We start from the raw sequence: 20,903 nt of genomic DNA, 5'->3' as shown, positions 1-20,903 counted from the left end.
CCTGCATGTGTGTGAGCCATGTGTATACAATGCCTGTAGAAGCCAGAAGAGGGCATAAGATCCCCTGGAACTGGAGCTACAGATGGTTGTTAGCTGCTATGTGGGTGCTAGGAACCAAAGCTGGGCCTTCTGCAAGAGCAGCCAGTGCTCTTAACCCCAAAGCCATCTCTCCAGCCCCTCTACTAACTTTCTTATTCACTATCTTTGGTTTCGTTCCTGTAGGTCTGATTACCCCATGGGTATCGTTTCATTGTTCCAATACAGCCATGTTCCAATAACATCATCGACACTGTTATTGTCTGACACTTTATATTCTGTATGTTGTAGCCGTAAGAATACAATTAGATAGAAGCTGTTTTACAAAATTTATTTTTAAATTAAGAGAAAAAAAGGAAAGGAAGTAAACGTTTACACGATCTTTTAGCTTACATAGTTCCTTTTACTGGTGCTCTTCATTCTTTCCTGGGGACTTAAGTTACATTCTGGGGTCTCTCACTTTCTGCCTTCAGTGTTTCTTATCAGGTGGGTCTCTGAGCAATAAATTTCCTCAGGTCTTACCTAGAAATTATTTCCTCCTCCCCTTCTTTTCTTCCTCTTCCCCCCTCCCCTCTCCCTTCCTCTTCCTCCTCCTCCTTCTCCTCCCTTTCTCTTCCTCTTCCTCCCTTCCCTTTCCCCTTCCTCCTCCCCTTCCTCTTCTTCCACCTTCCCTTCCCCCTTCCTCCTCCTCTTTGTGACAGGGTCTTACTATGTCACCCAGGTTGGTTTCAAACCTGCAACCTACTGGCTTCAGCTTCTCAAGTAGGTATGCACCACTATGCCTGGCATTGTTTTTATTTTTAAAAGGTAGTTTGACTAGATATAAGATTCTTGACTGACAAGTTTTACTTCAGCACTTTGAATATGCCATTTGTCTTAATCCATTTTCTGCCTCTAATAATACAAAATCAAATATTGTGTAAGTGATAAAGGTTTATTGTAGCTCATGTTCCTCCCCACTCAGCCCTACTGCTGGAGACCAAGCCTAGGGCCTTGTGCTTGTTAGTTAAGTACTCTACCACTGAGCTAAAACCCCAGCCCTGCAGCTCATGCTTTTGATTGACGGTTTAGGTGCCACGCATTTGTCAGCTTTCCATTATAGTTTTTTTGTGTGTGGGGGGGGTGTTGTTGTTGTTGTTGTTGTCAGGGTCTCCCTAGTCCCAGTCTGCCTGGAAGTCACTATATGGACCAGGTTGAACTCAATCTCACTGAGATTCACCTGCTTCTGCCCTCCGAGGGCTGGGATTGAAGGGGCACACCGCCATACCCAGTATCCATTATAGTTTTTAAAAAGTTAAAATAAATCAACTGATAAGGAAAAGAGTTATTTTGCAGGTTGCAGTCCATGGCTGGTTAGTTGCTTCTGTCTGTGGCAACACTACTGTGTTTACTAATCATAGTAGGAGAGTAAGGTGGTAGAGGACACTGCTCACTTCATGATGGAAGAGTGCAAAGTGAAAGGAAGGAGAAAGGCTGGAGTTCCACCATCTTCTTGAAGGGTACCCCCACCCTCCACAGGGTTAGTCAGTGACCTGACCTCCTTTCACTAGGCCCCACAATCTAAAGGTTTTACTATGTCTCAATAGAGCCACTAGGTGGTGGACCAAACTTGAACACACAAGATTCTATAGCAAGCCACATCTCATGATAGCTGAGTCCTGAGCAGGGTAGGGATGACATGGTGACAGACAAGGACCCATGTGTATATGTTTGCATTGGTCCATCTCCTGCTTTTTTCTTTAACATAGCACAGGGTTGCCTTAAACTCATAATCTTCCTGCCTTATCCTCCCAGGTGTTGAGTGCTCGGATTATAGAGCATGAACCACCATGCCTGGTTCATCTCCCTGTTTTTAGAAGGCCACAGGATTCAACTTCTGTGCTTCACTCGGATGACTTTAATCCTAATCACCTCCCAAAGGCCTCACCCATAGGCACCCTCTTAATACCTCACAATGGGGTTAAACTCCAACTTGAGTTTTAGGAGAGAACAAATGATACTTAAGTCACAGTTCCCTCCCATTGCCTTCTGGCCTCCACTGTGAGGCGGGGTGGGGACAGGACGGGACGGTGGGGGCGGGCCTGTGACTCTCACTGGCAGCTCCATTTTCTCTTATGGTTTTACGACTTCATCTTTGTGGTTGCCTCCAGCATTTTGTAGTCTTATGTCTGACTGTGGATCTTTTTATTTTGTGTTCATTCTACTGAATTTCTTGGATCTATAGAGAAAGGCTTTTTTTCATCAAATTAAGATGTGCTCAAAATTTTTTTTTGAATTTTTGTTCTGCTGCTTTCTAGGGTCTCCTGGTACTCGCGTTATGGGTATACTGATGAGCTTAATGAAAACAGTCTGTTTTTACATTGTGGTCAAATATACATAAAAAGGGGCTAGAGAGATGGCTTGGTGGGTAAAGTGACTGTCCCCAAAGCATAAAGACCTGAGTTCAATCCCCGGAACAGATGTGAAAAATGCTGGGCATGAGGCTGGAGAAATGACTCAGCAGTTAAGAGCACCGGCTGCTTTTGCAGAGGACCCAGGTTCAATTTCCAGCACACACATGGTGGATAACAACTTTCTGTAACTCCAGTTCCAGGGGCTCCAACACCTTCTTCTGGCCTCTACAGGCTTTGCACAACATGGGTGCACTTATACACATGCAGGCGATATACACAAAAAATAATTTGAAAAACTATTTAAACAAGAGACAAATCTCCACTGGTCATTGTCCCTCAACACCCACAGCAATGAACTCATAAAGTCAGGGATAGTGGCACATACCTGTAACCACAGCACTTGGAAAATAGGCAGGAATATCAGGAGTTCCAGATCAACCTGGGCTGCACAGTGAGACCTTGCCTCAAAAACAAAGGAACAGCGCTCAGTGCTCAGTGCTCAGTGCCATAGCACATGCCTGTAACCCCAACACTCACGGGGTAAAGGCAGGAGGATTCCTGTAAGTTTGAAGCTAACTGATCTAACACAGTGAGACCCTGTCTTAAAGATGAGGGGAAAAAAGTGGTAGTTGGGGGGGGACCTAGACAAAATCAAAACAGGGAAAAAACAAAACAGTTCTTCATTAAGAACGGATGTGGGCTTCTGGTAATTCAATACATTCTAGTGGATGGACCACACCCATGAATATATGGGTAGCACAATGCAAACTCAGTGGGTTATTTTAAAAGAGTCGGGGCTGAGAGTTGGCTCAGCAGCTAAGTACTGGCTGCTCTTGCAGAGGACCTGGGTTGGATTCCTAGCACCGACATGGTGGTTAACAACCATCCGTAACTCCAGTTCCAGGGGATCAGACACCCTCTTCTTACTTCCAAAGGTGTTGCACGACACAGGAGCACTTACACAGACGCTGGCAATACACTCATACACATAAAATAAAAACAATAAATAAAATATTTTTAAAAAGAGGACACAAAATTGAGAGGGAATGGGGAGTGGATCAGGGAGCAGTTGGGGGGAATGGGGGTAAATATGATCAAAATACACAAAATGCTTTATGAGAAATTCTTAAAGAATTAATAAAGATATAGTTTTTAAAACCCAGCTCCTGGTTAGCTGTCCCCTCCAGCCCAAATTATTCTCATTTATCCCTCTTGTTGCTATTTTTATGCTTGAATTACAGCTGCTCCCCTTTCATCAGGTTTTTAGAAAGAGTTAAACTGGAAGTTTACAATTACATAATAACTTTAAGAAAATAACTGCCCAGGTTACAGAGAAAGGGAAAGAGTGAGTAGACACCATTGTCCAAAGTGAAGATGGAGATGGAACAGATGTCTGTGGTAAGGATTTGTCACCCTTTTGCTCTCATTAATGTCCTTTTAAAAGAGGCCTGAGCCAAGTACCAGCACATGCCTGTTACCTCAGCACTTGGGAGGCTGAGGCAGTTCTGCAAGTTTAAGGCCAGCCTGGGCTCTATAGTGATAGCTCATCTCCAAAGCAAGTAAGCGTAACAAGGAACACACAAAGACAAATTAAAAACAACAGACCCCAGAGAGCCCCAGGTATGGGCCTTCACCAGACTCCAAATCTGCCAGAGCCTTGATCTTGAACTTTCCAGCTTCCAGAATGATGAGAAATAAATGTTGACTGACTATAAACTATTTCACTCATGGCATTTTGATCCAGCAGCCCAAGTATACTGACACCTGGAAAGCTTTACATAGACTGGGTAGTTGATGCTGTTCATAGTTTGGGGAGCCTCTGCTAAAACTCAAATTTCTATCAAATTACAATATAGTTAGACTTCTACTTCTAAACTTGCCACCTGAAAATGTTCTCACAAAATCTGTCACACATCCCACAAGTTTGAATTCCTTTTGCCTGCTATCCTGTATGCAAATGAGCAGATAGGAGCATATATGGGGCTTTTTTTCTTTTAATGTGTATGAGTGCATTGCCTGCATGTTTGTTAGTGCACCTGTGTCCTACAAAGCCCTCAGAGGCCAGAAGAGGGCATTGGTTCCCCTGGAACTGGAGTTATGGATGGTTGTTATCTGCCATGTGGGTGCTGGGTTCTCTAGAAGAACAGCAAGTGTTCTTAACTACTAAGCCATCTCTCCAGTCCTCTGTTTTGTTTAAGAGCAGCCCAACAACAAGCAAATGTATCTGGCCCCTCTCAGCAGTGGCAGGCCAGAGTCTCCACATGGTCACTAGAAGAGGAGGCAAAATTGTGCCTGCAGAATCTTAGAAGATTCCAGCTTGGTGTGCCAGAGAGCAAGAATGATTTAGCAGCTGTATCACCAAAAAGCCCATCTCAGCATGGGTGATGACTCAGGAAACCTGCCCTTGGCCAGCTTGCAGGCACTAAACCACTGAAGAGCCTTCTCTGCCCTAGCAATTCCTGACTGCTTACATAATCTCAGGGAGGGACCCTGTGGATCATCTAAATTTCTCGAACTTCCAGAGTATCAAGACCCTCCTCCTCCCTCCAGAAGGGAATGTTCTAATCCAGTGGAAACAGCAACACAATGGCTGATCTGATCTGAAATGTCCTAACATGATCAACAACTACGCAGATTCACTGCAGCTTTTAACAGAACACTGTGTCTTTCTAGAGTAACTGGTATGATTGCCTCATTGCAAATCACTTGGCAGGAGGCGAGGAAAATACATGAGAGCTAGATAGTAAAGTAAGAAATTCAAACCTGAAGCATTGCGTGTATATGTCTTTTAGCTTTGTTGTTGTGCTTATACATTAAGAATTTTTAAAATCCTATACTAAAGAAATGCGTTTAGCTGTAGCTATAGTAGGTGTCAATTCCCATAACTATTCTGTAGTTCAAAATCTTTCTTTTTACCTTATTTGGTTTTTTTTTTTTTGGACTATTGAAACAGGGTCTATATAGCACAGCCTGGACTCCATCTCATTATCTTCCTGCCTTACCTTTGAAAATGCTGGTACCACAGGGCATGTCACCACTACTCTGGGCTCACATGCTGGAGATTGAACCCAGGACATTATGCGTGTCGGTGAGCTGCTCTATTACCAAACTAAATCTCCAGCCCCTTTCTTTGACATTTTAAGTGGTATCATAGCATAATGCAGTCCAATATAGCACAGTAATATGTGCCATACCTAGCTGTTTTAACTTTGCCTCTGATAGGAATGTCTGAAAAATGAGAGCTATTATACGAAACATTTAAAAAAATTTTGATGCCGGGCGTGGTGGCACACACCTTCAATCCCAGCACTCGGGAGGCAGAGGCAGGTGGATCTCTGTGAGTTCAAGGCCAGCCTGGTCTACATAGCAAGTTCCAGGACAGCTGGTGCTACAGGGAGACCCTGTCTCAAAAAAGACCAAAGAAAAAAAATTTTTTTTGAGGTAGTGCTAGATCTTGAACTCTACCGAAAACTGTTCTATTTTTGTTTGTTTTGTTTTTGCATTTTTTATTGAAATTTTGAAAATTTCACACAATATATTTTGATCATATTTAGGTCCCCTCCCCATCTGTACCCCTTCCTACCCCCCACCCAGTTTCATGTACTCTGATGCATATATATATATTATATATGACACTATAGAGTCAAATTTGTGAGTCCTCAAATGCCCTTCAGTGTGGGTTCATCCACTAGATCTTACTATCTTGCCCATGCTGGTTTTGAACTTGCTCTGTAGTCCAGGCAGGCCTGGAACTTGTGATCTATCTGCCTCAGTCTCCTGAGTAGCTGGGATTACACATGCCTGGGCCACCATGCCCAGCAAGAATCTCTTAATACCTTCACCTATCCAAACAATACTTGAATTAAATAATGTCACAGCAGGGACTGGAGAGATGGCTCAGCAGTTAAAACCATGTACTGCTCTTTGCAGAGGACAAGAGTTTGGTTCCCAGCATCCACTGTCAGGTGGTTCGCAACAGCATGTAACTCCAGGGGACCTGATGCCCTCTTCTGGCCTCTAAGGGCAACTGCATTCACTAGCACAAACCCAAACACAGAGACCCATGCGTACACATAATTAAAACTAAAAATAAGATCTTGCTGATTGTATTGCTATGACTCAGTTTAACACGTTCTTTTGTTTTTAGTTGCTATATATTGGTAGCTGTATATAGAGACTTGATCAGACCTCTCTCTCTCTCTCTCTCTCTCTCTCTCTCTCTCTCTCTCCCTCTCTCTCTCCCTCCCTCCCTCCCTCCCTCCCTTTCTCTGTTGTCTGCTAATCTTTGTAATCTTAATAAACGGGTCCTTCCATCCCCTCTCCTCCTTACCTTCCTCCTTCCAGGTGCTGAAGCTAGCCCTAGCTCCATCACTAGGCTAGACCTGTACTCCACCTCTGCACTGCACCTCCACCCCACAAAGTTCCGGTTTTGGTGAAGAAGTAGTAACTCATTTTGAAACAAAACATCCCCCTTTCAGGAGGACGTTGTGGTTGATGACGTCTGTGCCACATAGATGCATGGTTGAGAACCATTAAAGAAAAAGAAATGGTAATTTTAGAATGACAAACTCCATACCACCTTCCGCTTCTCTAGGGCAGGATTGCCTAGACCAGCCTAGGCTACACAGTGAGACCTTATTTCAATCTCTCTCCCTCTCTAAAACACACACACACACACATACACACACACACACATACACACACACACACACACACACACACACACACAGTGTTTTCTGTATTTTTTTAATTTTAGTTGTCACACACTCCCAAATTTTCCCCGAAATTTTAGTTCCAGAAGGCAGCCAAAGTTGGAGCAATAGATAAACTGCTATTAAAAATTAAACGAAACTTGAGCCAGCTGCCATTTAATCAAGCCAGAGATCTTCAGGACTCGGTGGAGCGGTAGCCACCCCAGTACTCCACCTACACAGAGGCGTTAAAGCAGCAGCCTTATCTAACTGCAGGCCTTTCCTTCCCTTTTCCCCTTCTCCTGGGCTCGCGGAGCGGCCACCAGCAAGCAGAAGAAATAGCCGGGACTCGCAAGGTGCCCGCGAACCACCAGATCGCAGAGGCAGAGCTACGGGGTCCCAGCTGCGGAGTCCTAGCCCTGCGTGGCTCTTCAAGCCATCACCTAGCCCGAGGCCGCCTGGGAGGGCGTGGCCTTTGCGGGGGCGTGGTCTCGAGGCCACGCCCCTACCCCGCGTCCCTGCCGCCGTGCCGGTGGCCGCGGACTGGAGCTGCGGCGGCCGTCACCTCGGACCGAGAGGAGGCCGAGTGGGTTCGCACGCCGCTGCTATGGGGAACCGCGTGTCACGAGATGACTTCGAGTGGGTCTACACCGACCAGCCCCACGCCGACCGGCGCAAGGAAATCCTGGGTGAGGACCGGCGCCCCGTTATGTGCGCGCGGCCGTGTGCGGCCCTGCGCGGCCTCCCGAGCCGGCCGTGTGCGTGCTGCGGACGCCCGAGACCCGTTACAGCGCTGGGGTGCAGCGCGGGCTCGCGGTGCGGCCGGCGGGGGCTCGCGCGTCCCCGCGGGCCCTGAGGCTCTGACGCCGGGGACACCCCTGTAAGCCGAGGGTCCCAGGCTGGGCGACCCTCGGCCCGGCCTTCCAGCGCCGAGGGTCCGTGTGCTCGGGTAGGCGCCCGCCCCGCCGCTGCTGCTGCTTCCCCAGGGGCTCCGCGCGCACGGCGCAGGGCGTGGTCCGGGGCATCCCGGGCCGCTGGGGCGGCGCTCACGTAGTCCAGTCCCCAGCAGGCCGAGGGAAGGCCCTGCCCTGTGACCCCGGCTCGCACACTAGAAGGCCCCGGGTTCGCCCTGAACCTTGGGATCTGCAGCCAGTCTTAATAAAAGGGAACGGTGCGCCGCTTGGCCTCCGGGTCTCCAGCCTGCTCCTGGAGGGCCTTTAGGCCAGGCTAGGCCTCACCCAGTGAGTCTGGAGAATGTTTGGCGTTTCCACATAAGGTAGAGAATTGTGTTAGCACTCACAAGGTACTTAAGGGTAGTAAGAGTCGGATTGAGAGTTTGACAAATATTACCCAATTTAATGCTCCCTTCCCTGTAATTCGCCTGGGCCGGTATTATAAAAGGCGAGGTAAAGCCTAAGTTAATACTGAGGAGGATCCCATTAGATTGCAGTCAAAAAATATGCTTTGTATGTACTTATATATTTAATTTTTTTTTTCTGATGCTGGAGAGTAAAAGTGTTTTTTTAACTTATGCCATTCCTTTAAAACTTGTGGAAACTGGCCCGGTGAGGGGGCGTACGCCTTTAATCCCAGCACTCGGGAGGCAGAGGCAGGCTGATCTCTGTAAGATTGAGACCTGCCTACTCTACATAGCAAGTTCCAGGCCCCCTGGGGCTACAGGGAGACCCTTTCTCAAAACAAAACAAAAAAATTGTGGACCATTGAATATGAAAAATTCTTTTTTGAACCCACCATTTCCCTAGTTTTTCTTAAAAATTTTTGCCCAGTGGAAAAAAACAAGGAAGGCCCTGATTTCTGCTGGAGTGTCTAAATTTAGAAATTTCATGTTTCACTAATAAGAGGGAATGATGCTGTAGAAAGGGATTTTTTTTTCCCTTGTGGAGTTCAAACAGGGAGGGCCTCCTGATGCTAGCAGGCTCTCTGCTACTGAGCCACACTCCTAGCTTCTGAAATAGAATTTGTGAAATAGAGTCACTTCAGTGAAGAGGTGACCTTTCCTAGTAGTGCTGTAAGTTACTGGGGTGCTTAGGTTTCGATGGTGAGTACTTCATTGCTGTGATAAAACACCCCAGGGAACTAGGGAGGAGGGCTTTACTTTGACCTGTGGCTTGAGGGATTTCATTTGATAGTCATTTGCTCCATTGGTTTGAGGTTGGGGTGAAGAAGAACCCATGGTGGAAGGGCTAGATAGAAAAGAGCTCTCCCCAAGGCAGCCAGGAAGCAGTGGGAGGGGGAAGGGCCAAAGCCTGTCTTTACAGGGCAGTCTCCAGTGACTTGCTCACCTCCCCTTGTGCCATGGTATTGTTAATCCATCTGATTAATCTGTTGAGTAGCTAGGGACCAGACCTCCAACACTTTCAGGGAAATACCTCATATCCTAAACTAGAGCAGATTTTCTTTCTTAATTAAACCATGTATTTTGCAAAAAATCATACACATTGGATAGGGTAATGTGTACAGTACATTTTCTCTGTGCCTTAACTACATCTCAGAAAATCAAGGAAGGAAGAGGATGCAGATTGGCACTTAGCATGGAGCCTTTTCCCCATGAACATGTCATCACTGAATCATTTCACTTGGGAAACTGAAAGGACTTCATATTTCTCAATGTAAATATGCTATTTGCCAAGCAGTTGTAAATAACTCTTCAGTGTTCCATTTCAGGGTTTGAATTGGAATTCCTTAGGGAAAATAAGAATCTGGAGGTTAGGGGCTGGAGAGGTGGCTCAGCAGTTAAGAGCACTGACTGCTCTTGCAGAGGACCGGGGTTTGATACCCAGCACCCACATGGTGGCTATGAAGTCCTTAACTCCAGTTCCAGGGGAATCTGACGCCCTCTTCTGACTTCCGCGGCATTGCACAACATGGATGCACTCACATACATGCAGGCAATACACTTATACACATAAAAAATAATAAATTTTTTTTTTTAAATCTGGAGGTTAGTTTAACTGACAAATAATAGGGATATTTCTGAAATTTCTGTCAGGATTATCAACACAATAGGACATAGGATGTTTATTAGCCAATTCTCTGTAGTTTATTTTTAGAGGACTGGGGTGTATCTTGGTGGTAGAGTGCTTGCCTTCGGTTCAGTCAAAATAATACAGAGAAATAATAGATTTATATTTATCGTTGACATTTAAAGTTTGTTTGAAAAATATCTGAAAGTGTTGACACACACCTGTAACCCTAGCTATTCAGGAGGCTTAAGGAAGGGAATTACAAGTTCTGAGGTTAGCCTGGATAACACAGCAATCAATACCCCTTCTAAGAATAAAGTGAAATTAACTAATTGCATCTGTGGGCTGGGGCTGGGGCTCAGGGGAAAAGTACTTACCTAACATGCTCAAGAATATGAATTTGATTAAAATGGTATATGTTTGATATTAATGAGGAGTATAGACTAGACCATTATTAGTGGGTCAAATAAGAATTAAATCATAAGTCACAATCAATGCTTCCTTTACTGTTGTACCTTCAGCATGAAACCTTTTAAACAACCTTATTAAAATACAAGTCATTGGTGACACACATCTGTAATCCCAGCACTTGCAGTGCAGAGACAGGTGGATCTCTTGTGAGTTCTAGGCCAGCCTGGGCTACATAGTGAGACAGTGTCTCAAAAAGGGGAGGTGGACAAAATAAAAAATCACATCATAAAATTCTCCAATTAAAGTATATAATCGGCATTTCTGTGTATTTAGAGTTGTGAAGGTATTTCCACTCATTTCCTGTATTCCCTACAATTACCCTTCAGTACTAGGTGACCACTAACCTATTTTCTTCACAGGTTTGCTTGTTTGGGACATTGCACATACATTTCACAGCAATGCTTAGCTTTTCCTGAGTGTCTTCTTAGACTGAAGTTCATCCATGTTTCTACCATGTGTCAGCACACCATTCCTTCTTTGTACAAATAATAACTCCTTCATATGGGTTATACCATATTTTACTTAATATCCTTTTCATAGGCATGTGGACTGTCTCCCTTTTCACTGACTTTATTTTTGCCTCCTGTCTTATGGTGGGCCTTCTGGAATTATAGATGTGCACCAACACATGGAACCTTTTATGTGGATTTCAGGGATCAAATTCAAGTTGCCAGGCTTGAGCATCAAACACTGGTACCCACTTAGACATCTTACCAACCAACCCCCACTGGAGATTGAACCTTGGAACTCATACATGTTAGTCAAGTGCTCTACAACCGTTAACTATTACAGTGGGTGTGAGCTCATATCTATGGTTTCAGTTTGTATTTTCCTAATGACTAATCATGACAATAGCTTTCTTTAAAAAAGAAAGAAATTTCTTTGGCTATTTTAAATTGAATTCTTTTTTTTTGTCTTTTTGAGACAGGGTCTCCCTGTAGCCCCAGCTGTCCTGGAACTCACTATGTAGACCTGGCTGGCCTCCAACTCACAAAGATCTGCTTGCCTCTGCCTCCCAAGTGTTGGGTTTAAAGGTGTGCACTACCACGCCCGGCTTAAATTGAATTCTTAATTGTAGCTTTAAGCGGTCCTTACCTATTCTGGATACAGTTCATGTACAGAGTGGATGACTTGCCACCATGATATCTTGTGTGTGTTAGATTGTCTTTCTTTGATGGTACTGTTACAGCAGAAAAGATTTCATTGTAGTCAGATTGATCTTTTTTTTTCCATTTGTGCTTTTGGTACAGTATGCAGAAACCACAAAGAGTCACACATATTATTTCATTATTTTGCATTTTATAGCTTTGTTATAATTAGACCTCTGATCAATTTTGAGTCCGTTTTTGTGTGTGGTGTAGGGAGGAGGTCCAGCTTGATTATTTTGCATGTTGATAATAGTGGTTTCAGCATCATTTATTGAAGAAACTGTTCCTTCTCTGTTTGATTATATGAGACCCTTACATGCTTGGGTTGAGGGGTGTCTTGTTATTTCCTTTTGAGAAAAGGTCTTACTATGTAGACTAGGCTAGCCCAGATTTTGCTAACCTTCTGCCTCAGCGTCCTGAATGCTGAGATTACAGATACGTGCTACTATGCCCTATTGGTTTTACAGCTTTGTGGAAAATTCAGAACAGAATTACTTGAAAGACATTGATTTGTCTGAGAGAACCATGAACATAAGTTTCATGATTTGGGGATGCCTATAAAAATGTATGTTATGTTCTGTCTTTTGTCAGATGTATTAATTTAATGCTATACATGAGAAATATGCTAGAGCTTTGTCTAAACATGGATACAATGTAGTTTAATACAAAAGGATTATATTGAATTATTAAATTAAATCTTGCGTAAATTACCTAATTGTTGTGTCACAGTATTTTATGACTTTATCAGAATATATTCCTTCCCTGTAGGAAATGAATATTTGGTAAAATCTGTAATAGAACATTATGGTTCGGAGAAGGAAGAAAATCTAATTTATGATAATTGCTGAATTGTTATGTGCTTCTCTCTTTTCCTGATTTTCTCTATTTTTTTTTCTTACAGCAAAGTATCCAGAGATCAAATCCTTAATGAAGCCAGACCCCAACCTGATCTGGATCATAGTCATGATGCTCCTCTCCCAGCTGGTTGCTTTTTACTTGGTGAAAGACATGGACTGGAAATGGGTAATTTTTTGGGCCTATGTCTTTGGCAGCTGCCTTAACCACTCAATGACTCTGGCTATCCATGAGATTTCCCACAATTTCACCTTTGGCCACCACAAGGCTCTGTGGAATCGCTGGTTTGGAATGTTTGCCAATCTCCCTATTGGGCTTCCATACTCTGTTTCCTTCAAGAGGTATCACATGGATCATCACCGCTACCTCGGAGCTGATGGCATTGATGTGGATATTCCTACTAATTTCGAGGGCTGGTTTTTCTGCACCACTTTCAGAAAGTTCGTGTGGGTTGTTCTTCAGCCTCTCTTTTACGCTTTCCGACCACTGCTCATCAACCCCAAACCAATTTCTTCTCTGGAAATTATCAATACTGTGGTGCAGGTCATTTTTGACATTATAGTGTACTATGTTTTTGGAATTAAATCTTTAGTCTACATGTTGGCAGCATCTCTACTTGGCCTGGGTTTGCACCCGATTTCCGGACACTTTATAGCTGAGCATTACATGTTCTTAAAGGGGCATGAAACATACTCATATTATGGACCTCTGAATCTTCTCACCTTCAATGTGGGCTATCATAATGAACACCATGACTTCCCCAACGTTCCTGGGAAAAACCTTCCACTGGTAAGTAAATGACTTTATACTCTATATCTAATGATTGTATAATAAAAATTAGTTTTTGATTTGCTCATTTAGAAAGGAATCTTTTATCAGTTTAAGCCATAATTAAAAAACAAAACAAAATATGTGTCCTATATCTGCCAGCCTAATTTAACTAAGGATTTAGCATCTTCTGTATTGAGTCCTTAAGCTTAGCGGTTGTACTTAGGGCTCAGAAGTGTTGGGGGGTGTGCAGAATTTTATCTGGTAAAGTAAGTCAGGACTAGAAAAACAAATCCTTCTGTTATGTGAGCATCAGTTAACTTCATCACTGCTAAACTGTTAGATTTGACTAAGACATGAGTTTGGGTGTGTTTTATAAATTTTTTTATTTATTATTTCTTATTTTATGTGTTTAAGTATATTGTCTGCATATATGTAAGTGCACCTGTGTCGTGCAGTGCCCACAGAGGTCAGAAAAAGGTATTGGATTGCCTGGAACTGGAGTTAGGACAGTTGTTAGCTACCATATGGGTGCTGGGAATTGAACGTGGATCCTCTGCAAGAGCAGTCAGTGCTCTTAACCACTAAGCCATCTCTCTAGCCCCTGGGGTCTGATTTTGATTTTGTGGTTTTTTTGTTTTGTTTTGTTTTGGGTTTTTTTTTTTTTTTGGGTCTTTTTGAGACAGGGTCTCCCTATAGCCCAGCTGTCCTGGAACTAACTCACTGTGTAAACCAGGCTGGCCTTGAACTCACAGAGATCTGCCTGCCTCTGCCTCCTGAGTGCTGGAATTAAAGGTGTGCGCCACCACACCTGGCCTGATTTTGTGTTTTTATATACAGATGAAACAACTTGCGTAACTGATCTGCAGAGTGAATGCACATCAGTGCCAATACCATACTCCCCAGGCAGGGACAGGTTCTCTCCTTGATGGCGGACTTTTTAATGTATTATGAAAAATAATGAAGTAAATAAGACATTTCAGCCTTCATCCCTTCATCTTTTCCAAAAGTGACCATCCTCTATCTTGTGTTGTCCTCCTGGTGAATTCTCTCACTTGCCTTCTATCCTCAAAATGAGCAGCTTATTCTATGAAGAAAGCTTTCCATAACTCTGAAAAATGATAATAGATATGAAATGTAATTGTTCTTGATTTGTTTTAAAGCTATGATGCGTATAAGGGAACCCTAACCAGATACTTCATACCCACTCAGATTTTTAAATACTGGCTGTTTAAAACTCTCATACAACGCAACAACCAAGTGCAACATTGGAGCTGGTTAAGGAAAAAAAAATACTATAAACATTGGTTCAGTGGTTAGTTCTGAATCTGAACCATACCTTAAAAAAATATGTTAATGTGAGATTGGGAAATCTACATCACATCTGGGAAGGCATGACAATGATAATGGCTTTGTAGGAGAGATGTCCTTTGGAAATACTTGTTGCATTATTTGGGATTGAAATATTAGGGTTAAGTTGACATACAGCGTCTGTAACTCACTTTTGAAAGGCTCAGCAAAGGAGCAGCATGTGGGTCTACTATGTATATGGTGTGCATAGAAGTAAGTATGTCATAGGACTAATTGGCAAGCAGGTGAAGAGCATGTAAATGTTCATTTCAGTATTCTCTCAGCTTTTCATTTTGGGAGAAAATAGCACCCAAGTGTCTGAAGACAACTCTGAACTGTGGTGCAGTGTGACATTAGTCTCCGGCCCCTTGGTATCCTTCCACCAGTGTGTGGCAACATATGTTTCCCTCCCCCATGACTGGGAAACTGAACTTTTGTTATTTTTAGAAAGGGATTAAGGAGATTTCTCTCTTTTGTTTAAGGAGAAAAATCAGTCACCTATTGCACAATTTTTTTTCCCCAGCATGAACTATACTTGCATTTTTCTGAAACAGTCCTGGAATTAAAAACTTAGCTTAGTTCAGACTTAAGGCTCATGACCACTCACTCCTCTCCCTCTTCCATGGTATCTTCTTTATTCCTTTGCTAAATTAATAAACATCCCTAGAGTTTGAAAGCCCTGCCTTTCCAGTTCTTTCTACAGTAGGTGTACATATTAGGAATTTTGTTTATTCACTAACTACCTGGCATTTCTTACATAGTTCTAATAGTTCATTGTATGACTACTGCATGGTTGATAGGTGTGCAACATAAAGTGATTTTAAAAATCAGTTATATATGGTGTGTGGTGTTGTGGTGTATGCCTTTAATCCTAGCATTCAGAAAGCAGAGGCAGGTGGATCTCTGAGCTCGAAGCCAGCCTGGTCTACATAGGAAGTTCTAGGCCAGCTGGAACTACAGGGAGACCGTGCCTCAAAAACCAATTTTACACACACACACACACACACACACACACACACACACACACTGTACCACCTAAAGTGTAAAATTCAGTGGTTTTAGTTAATAAGGTTTTTATTGTTTTGTTTTTTTGTTGTTGTTCCTGAACTTCTTCATGAAGAACTTCAGGATGTCCTGAAGGACCAGGAGCAAAAGCACTGTACTTTGTCTGCTTTGGAATTTTGTCCCTCTCTCTGTCAGACATTCATCTGTTACCTTGCTGGGCCTCAGTAACATTCACTGTGCACCTTGCTGTGTTTTTTCCCTTCTAGGTGAGGAAAATAGCAGCTGAATACTATGATGAGCTCCCCCACTACAATTCGTGGGTGAGAGTACTGTATGATTTTGTGATGGATGACACAATAAGTCCCTACTCAAGGATGAAGAGGCCTCCAAAAGGGAACGAGGTTCAGGACTAAATGAATGAACACTGTCAGAGCCAAAGGAATTCCTCTCCAGAGCTTTATGGTAGCTGATAAGTGGAATTTCTTTCTTGTTAAACTTCTGATAAGTGATGCTCAGAAGCTGCGCTGGCACAGTTCCAGCTAGGACCTCCATGATGTCAAGAGGCTGCCCCCGCTTGAAGCAGGCAGCTCAACTCCTGCACTCACCTTTGCTCATTCATTGTTTTATCGTTACTGAGGGTGTCTTTACCCATGTCTGTCATATTATAAGCATATCATAAAAAGCTTATTGTTATTTTCACTCTATAAAGTTTTACTTGATTAAAACATTTAATAAACTGAACTGTTAATCACAGTCTATTAATACTCACTGCATTTTTGTGTTTTAGTGTCTGTATGATACAGTCACCAGGATCCTGAGGGAATGCTTTAAGATTTCATTAAAAATTTCTTTAAGACTTGAGCTCATACAGTATTGTATACCCATTTCCTCTGAATTGAAGGGAAGAGGAAGGCTTGAAGACTCAGGAAGTACCCCATCACAAAGTCCCTCCCCAGTTTAGAAAGACAGTAAGAATCTGCTGGGGAGAGGATACTCTGGTGGCACTGTCCGAACATCAGAGCTCCAGGAATGCAGCTCTTGTGAGTCATCACCTGTGCTGGGGTGGGCTCTTCAGGGATGCAGCTGCCTTTCAGTCACTTGTGCTCCTGAGTAGCCCCTCGCCCACACTCCTGTAAGTAACCCCAATAAACTTACTGGTTTACCAAGCTAAACTTGGGTGGAATCATTTCTTTGATCTGTCTTTGTTATGTGATCTAGAATGGACAGTTTCCATGTGGGCCCAGGAAAAGTCATACACATGTAAAAGGTTGAGATGGAAGTGTCTCTTTGTAAGCTGAATTACTGTTTAGTTTTTACTATTATAATGTTTATAATGTGACCTAAATTAGACACTGCTGGATCCTGAACTGCCTTACTCATGAATAAAACCCTTAATAAATTTAATTTCCAGTATTCAGCTTATTCTTTCAGTTCTGTTGGCTTATATCATAAACAGCTCAGCTTGTACACCTTCGTGTCTGTTCATTGCAGCAGAAACTTGGGCTGCTGGTAGGTGGTAGATCTCAAGTAGCAACATCCTGGTCTGTTAGGCCGGCAGTACTGGTTGCCTCAAAAGTGTCAGTTAAGATAATATAGTATAATGTGGGGGTGTAATGTGGGAAAATAGTTTTAGAAAATATCTGCTGTATTACAGCTAAAGTGTAGAGGAATGAATGCCTAGTCAGCTGAATATAGCGATAGGATCCTATGGGGTATAAACTCACTCTACACTTCATGTCACCCACCCCAAAGCACTTTGTTCTTCCTTTCTGACCTTCTTGCCTAGGGAAAGTCTTGCTAAAGAACCATTTATTTGAAGTTCAGAGTAATTCAGATCTACTCAGTCACTACAAATGCATGTGTGAAACATTCCCACTGGTTTAGTAGAATTAGACAGCAGAACCCTCAGCTCCCTTGACTGTAGCACTCTAACCCATCACTGTAACTGCCACTTTGGTGCTGAAAACTCCCTATCTGTTGTCTCTGTCCTCTGATAGCTCCACTGCCTGCTAGACACAGAGAGGGTGTCATCACCCTCCCCAAATGGCTTTTACGTTACATTATCAGCTACCTGGGTAGAGGTTTCAGACTTCCTGACAGGTCTGACTAGCCCAGCTCCCATTAGCCTGCTTCGTCCATTCTTGGAACTCCACTGATAGGGGCAATAGAAAGAACCTTCCAAGGCCTGAGAGTTCTCCTATCTGCCTCAATACTATTCATCATTTCTGGACTGATTAGTAGATTGAGGTATCAGAGCTTACCCCAGCCTTCCCCGATGCAGCCATGTCCCACAGCAGGTTAGAAGCCACTTTTCCAAGCTGAAAATCACCGATCACCCTCGTGGCTCTAATACTGTGTAAATGCACCATCACCTTCCCCTGAGATGGTATCTCCTTAAGGGAGGGAAACCTTTGATTTCTGTTCCCAAAACTGAACAAGGTCAGTGCTAGACTTGAAGTAATTGGAGAACTTGAAATGAGGCCAGTTCTTGAATTTGGGGAGCTTTATCTAAAACAAAAAGCCAAAGACAGTGTGCTGGATAGCTTTAGTTGTCAACTTGACATATCTGGGTTGAGGGAGCTTCAGTTGGGGAATTGCCTCCATTGGACTGGCCTGTGACCGTGTCGGGCTTTTTCTTGATTGTTGAGTGATGTGGGAGGGCCCAGCCCACTGTGGGCAGTATCACACCTGGGCAGGTTGTCCTGTATTACATAAAAAAGCAGATTGAGCACAGGCCAGGAGAGCAAGCCAGTAAACAGCTATCCTGCATGTTCTGTGTTCCAGGTTCCTGCCCTGAGTTCCTACCTTGGGCTCCCTCAGTGATGAACTGTGACCAAGGAAATGTAAGATAAATAAACCCTTTCCTTCTCAAGTTGGTTTTGGTCAGAGTGTTTTGTCACAGCAATTGAAAGCAGACTAGAGCAGAAATTGGTACCAGAGAGTGAGCTACTACTGTGACAGACTTGACCCAGTTTGGAGGAGGATTGTAGAAGAAGCATCTTTGGACTGGAAAAGCCATTGAGCTGTTGCTGTGCTGTGGAGTTTGGAACAGTTCTGCTCAAAGAGGTGTAGATGATGGAGGTCTGGCTTGTGAAGCTTCAAAGGGAAGTAAAGATTTATCAGGGCTGTTTGTGTGATAATTTGGACTGAGAAGCTGTGGTTTCTGGTCAGCTGGGGCTGAAGAATCAGCTGTGATTAAGAGACCAGCACCACTGAAGTGAAACCTTTGCTTTCCTGGCACAATTGATGCTGGTTAGCTGGGCCTGAAAAATCAGCTGTGAGTAACAAGAGACCAGCATCACTATGGCAAAATCTGGGAAGTATTTCCTCAGGGTTAGCACATAGAAGCTGTGGTCCAGAGGGAGTCCAAGTCTCCATCTCAAGCTGGAAGCAGGACTTGGTAATGTGTAAGTCTCCTGCATGGTTCTGGTGTTGAAGGGGTGAAAGGGTCATGAAGGGAATCTGAGGCTTTGCACCCTGAGTGTCCAGGAATGCCTGTTGGTGAAGGTGCAGCCTCGCTTTCACTAGAGACCCTAGCATATTGGAGATGCCAGAACCATGGGATGAGCACCAACAGCAGCAACAGGTATGGAGTGGAGCTGGACTGAGCCTATGAGATGAACTGTGTGTGCTGTGGACAGCAGAGTCAGAGAAGTGGAGGTACCCAAGCCCTTTGGAGCCCAGAAGATCATAAATTCCAGATGTCCAGCGTTGAGCTACTTTGCTGGACTTTGGTTTTGCTTAAGTGTGCCCAATTTTTCCCTTTTGAAGTAAGAGTACTTGTTTGGGATTTTCCAGGAGCCCACAGTTAAGACTTACTAAAAAATTATTTCATGTGTATGAGTGTTATGCCTACATGTAGGAAAGTGCACCTGCGTCGTGCAGTGCCCATAGAGGACAGAAGAGGGCTTCGGATCCCCTAGAACTGCAGTTACAGATGGTTGTTAGCTGCCATGTGGGTGTGGTATTCGAACCCAGGTCTTCTACAAGAACAGTCAGTGCTCTTAATGCTGAGATATCTCTCCAGTTCCCAGTTAAAAGACTTTTAAAAGAGACTGAACTTTAACATGTTTGAATTTTTTAGGGACTGTGGAACTTTTAAAGTTGAACTGTTTTATGTTGTGATAGTAACATCATACCTGGGGGATAAGAAACAGAAAACTTGTGGTTTAATAGTGATGTTTGTGTGTCTAGTTGACAAGGGGTCAATTGTGCTGGATAGCTGTAGTTGTCAACTTGACACACCTGGGTTGAGGGAGCCTCAGTTGGGGAATTGCTTCCATTGGACTGGCCTGAGGCCATGTCTGTGGGGGCATTTTCTTGATTGTTGAGTGATGTGGGAGGGCCCAGCCCACTGTGGGTGGTGCCACCCCTGGGCAGAGGTGGTCCTGTATTGTATAAGAAAGCAGGTTGCACACAGGCCAGGAGAGCAAGCCAGTAAACAGCTATTTTCCATGGTCTGTGTTCCAGGTTCCTGCCCTGAGTTCCTACCCTGGGCTCCCTCACGATGAACTGTGACTCAGGAGATGTAAGATAAAATAAACCCTTTCCTCTCTGAGTTGGTATTGGTCAGAGTGTTCTGTCGCAGCAACTGAAGGCAGTTTAGAACAACTGAATATTTGTATAACCTTTAGGAAGCAGTATACTGAAAACAGCTGCTATTTATTGAGTATCCTTTTTTACTGAACCCTTTATCAAGTGTTTCCCATCTGTTATCTGCAGTGCTGGGAATGGAACCCAAGGCTTCCTGTATGCTAGGTAAGCATTCCACTGAACTATACCACCAAACCCCAGTGTTGTCTTATTGGCATTGCAGCATCTCTATGATTTGTCATACTATTACTATTTTATTTTGTAGATAAAAATTTGGAGCTTAAAAATTAATTGAGCTGTTACATTGAGTAAATTGTAGAAAATGGATCTTAAATTCAGACCTTGTGTCTCTAGCACCAGAACTCTTGACTGTGCTTGACGTGGATGAGGCCTGGTCTTGGAACAAGAACGAGGATGTACACATGCTCCTATCACCACCTCACTCCATTGCCTTACTACCTCCTGGGCACTAGTAGTTCTGGTTAGATCTGTTTGGTTTTTTTTGTAGACCAGGTTGGCCTTGAACTCAGATCTGCTTGCCTCTGCCTCCCAAGTGCTGGGATTAAAAGCATGTGCCACCACACCTGGCCTTCTGTGTTTGTTTTAAAA

At 43.6% G+C, this 20,903-nt stretch overlaps 1 protein-coding gene across 1 annotated transcript; it reads left to right on the top strand.

The window, feature by feature from the left end:
- Positions 1-7,615: 7,615 nt before the first annotated feature.
- Degs1 (delta 4-desaturase, sphingolipid 1) lies at positions 7,616-17,114 on the top strand. The gene is made up of 3 exons (XM_008823739.2): positions 7,616-7,809; positions 12,625-13,367; positions 15,968-17,114. The coding sequence occupies exons 1-3, from the start codon at positions 7,728-7,730 to the stop codon at positions 16,112-16,114; spliced, it is 972 nt and encodes a 323-aa protein (XP_008821961.1). The 5' UTR covers positions 7,616-7,727; the 3' UTR covers positions 16,115-17,114.
- The last annotated feature ends 3,789 nt before the right edge of the window (positions 17,115-20,903 follow it).

The sequence above is a fragment of the Nannospalax galili genome, unplaced genomic scaffold, assembly GCF_000622305.1.
Source record: "Nannospalax galili isolate Female #2095 unplaced genomic scaffold, S.galili_v1.0 scaffold368, whole genome shotgun sequence".
NCBI classification, from domain to species: Eukaryota; Metazoa; Chordata; class Mammalia; order Rodentia; family Spalacidae; genus Nannospalax; species Nannospalax galili.
This window is presented reverse-complemented; position numbering and strand designations above follow the sequence as displayed.

Coding starts and splice junctions, on each gene's coding strand:
- Degs1 (XM_008823739.2), top strand. CDS start 7,728: ATGGGGAACCGCGTGTCACGAGATGACTTCGAGTGGGTCTACACCGAC. Junction 7,810..12,624: donor CCGGCGCAAGGAAATCCTGG/GTGAGGACCGGC, acceptor TTTTTCTTACAG/CAAAGTATCCAGAGATCAAA. Junction 13,368..15,967: donor CTGGGAAAAACCTTCCACTG/GTAAGTAAATGA, acceptor TTTCCCTTCTAG/GTGAGGAAAATAGCAGCTGA.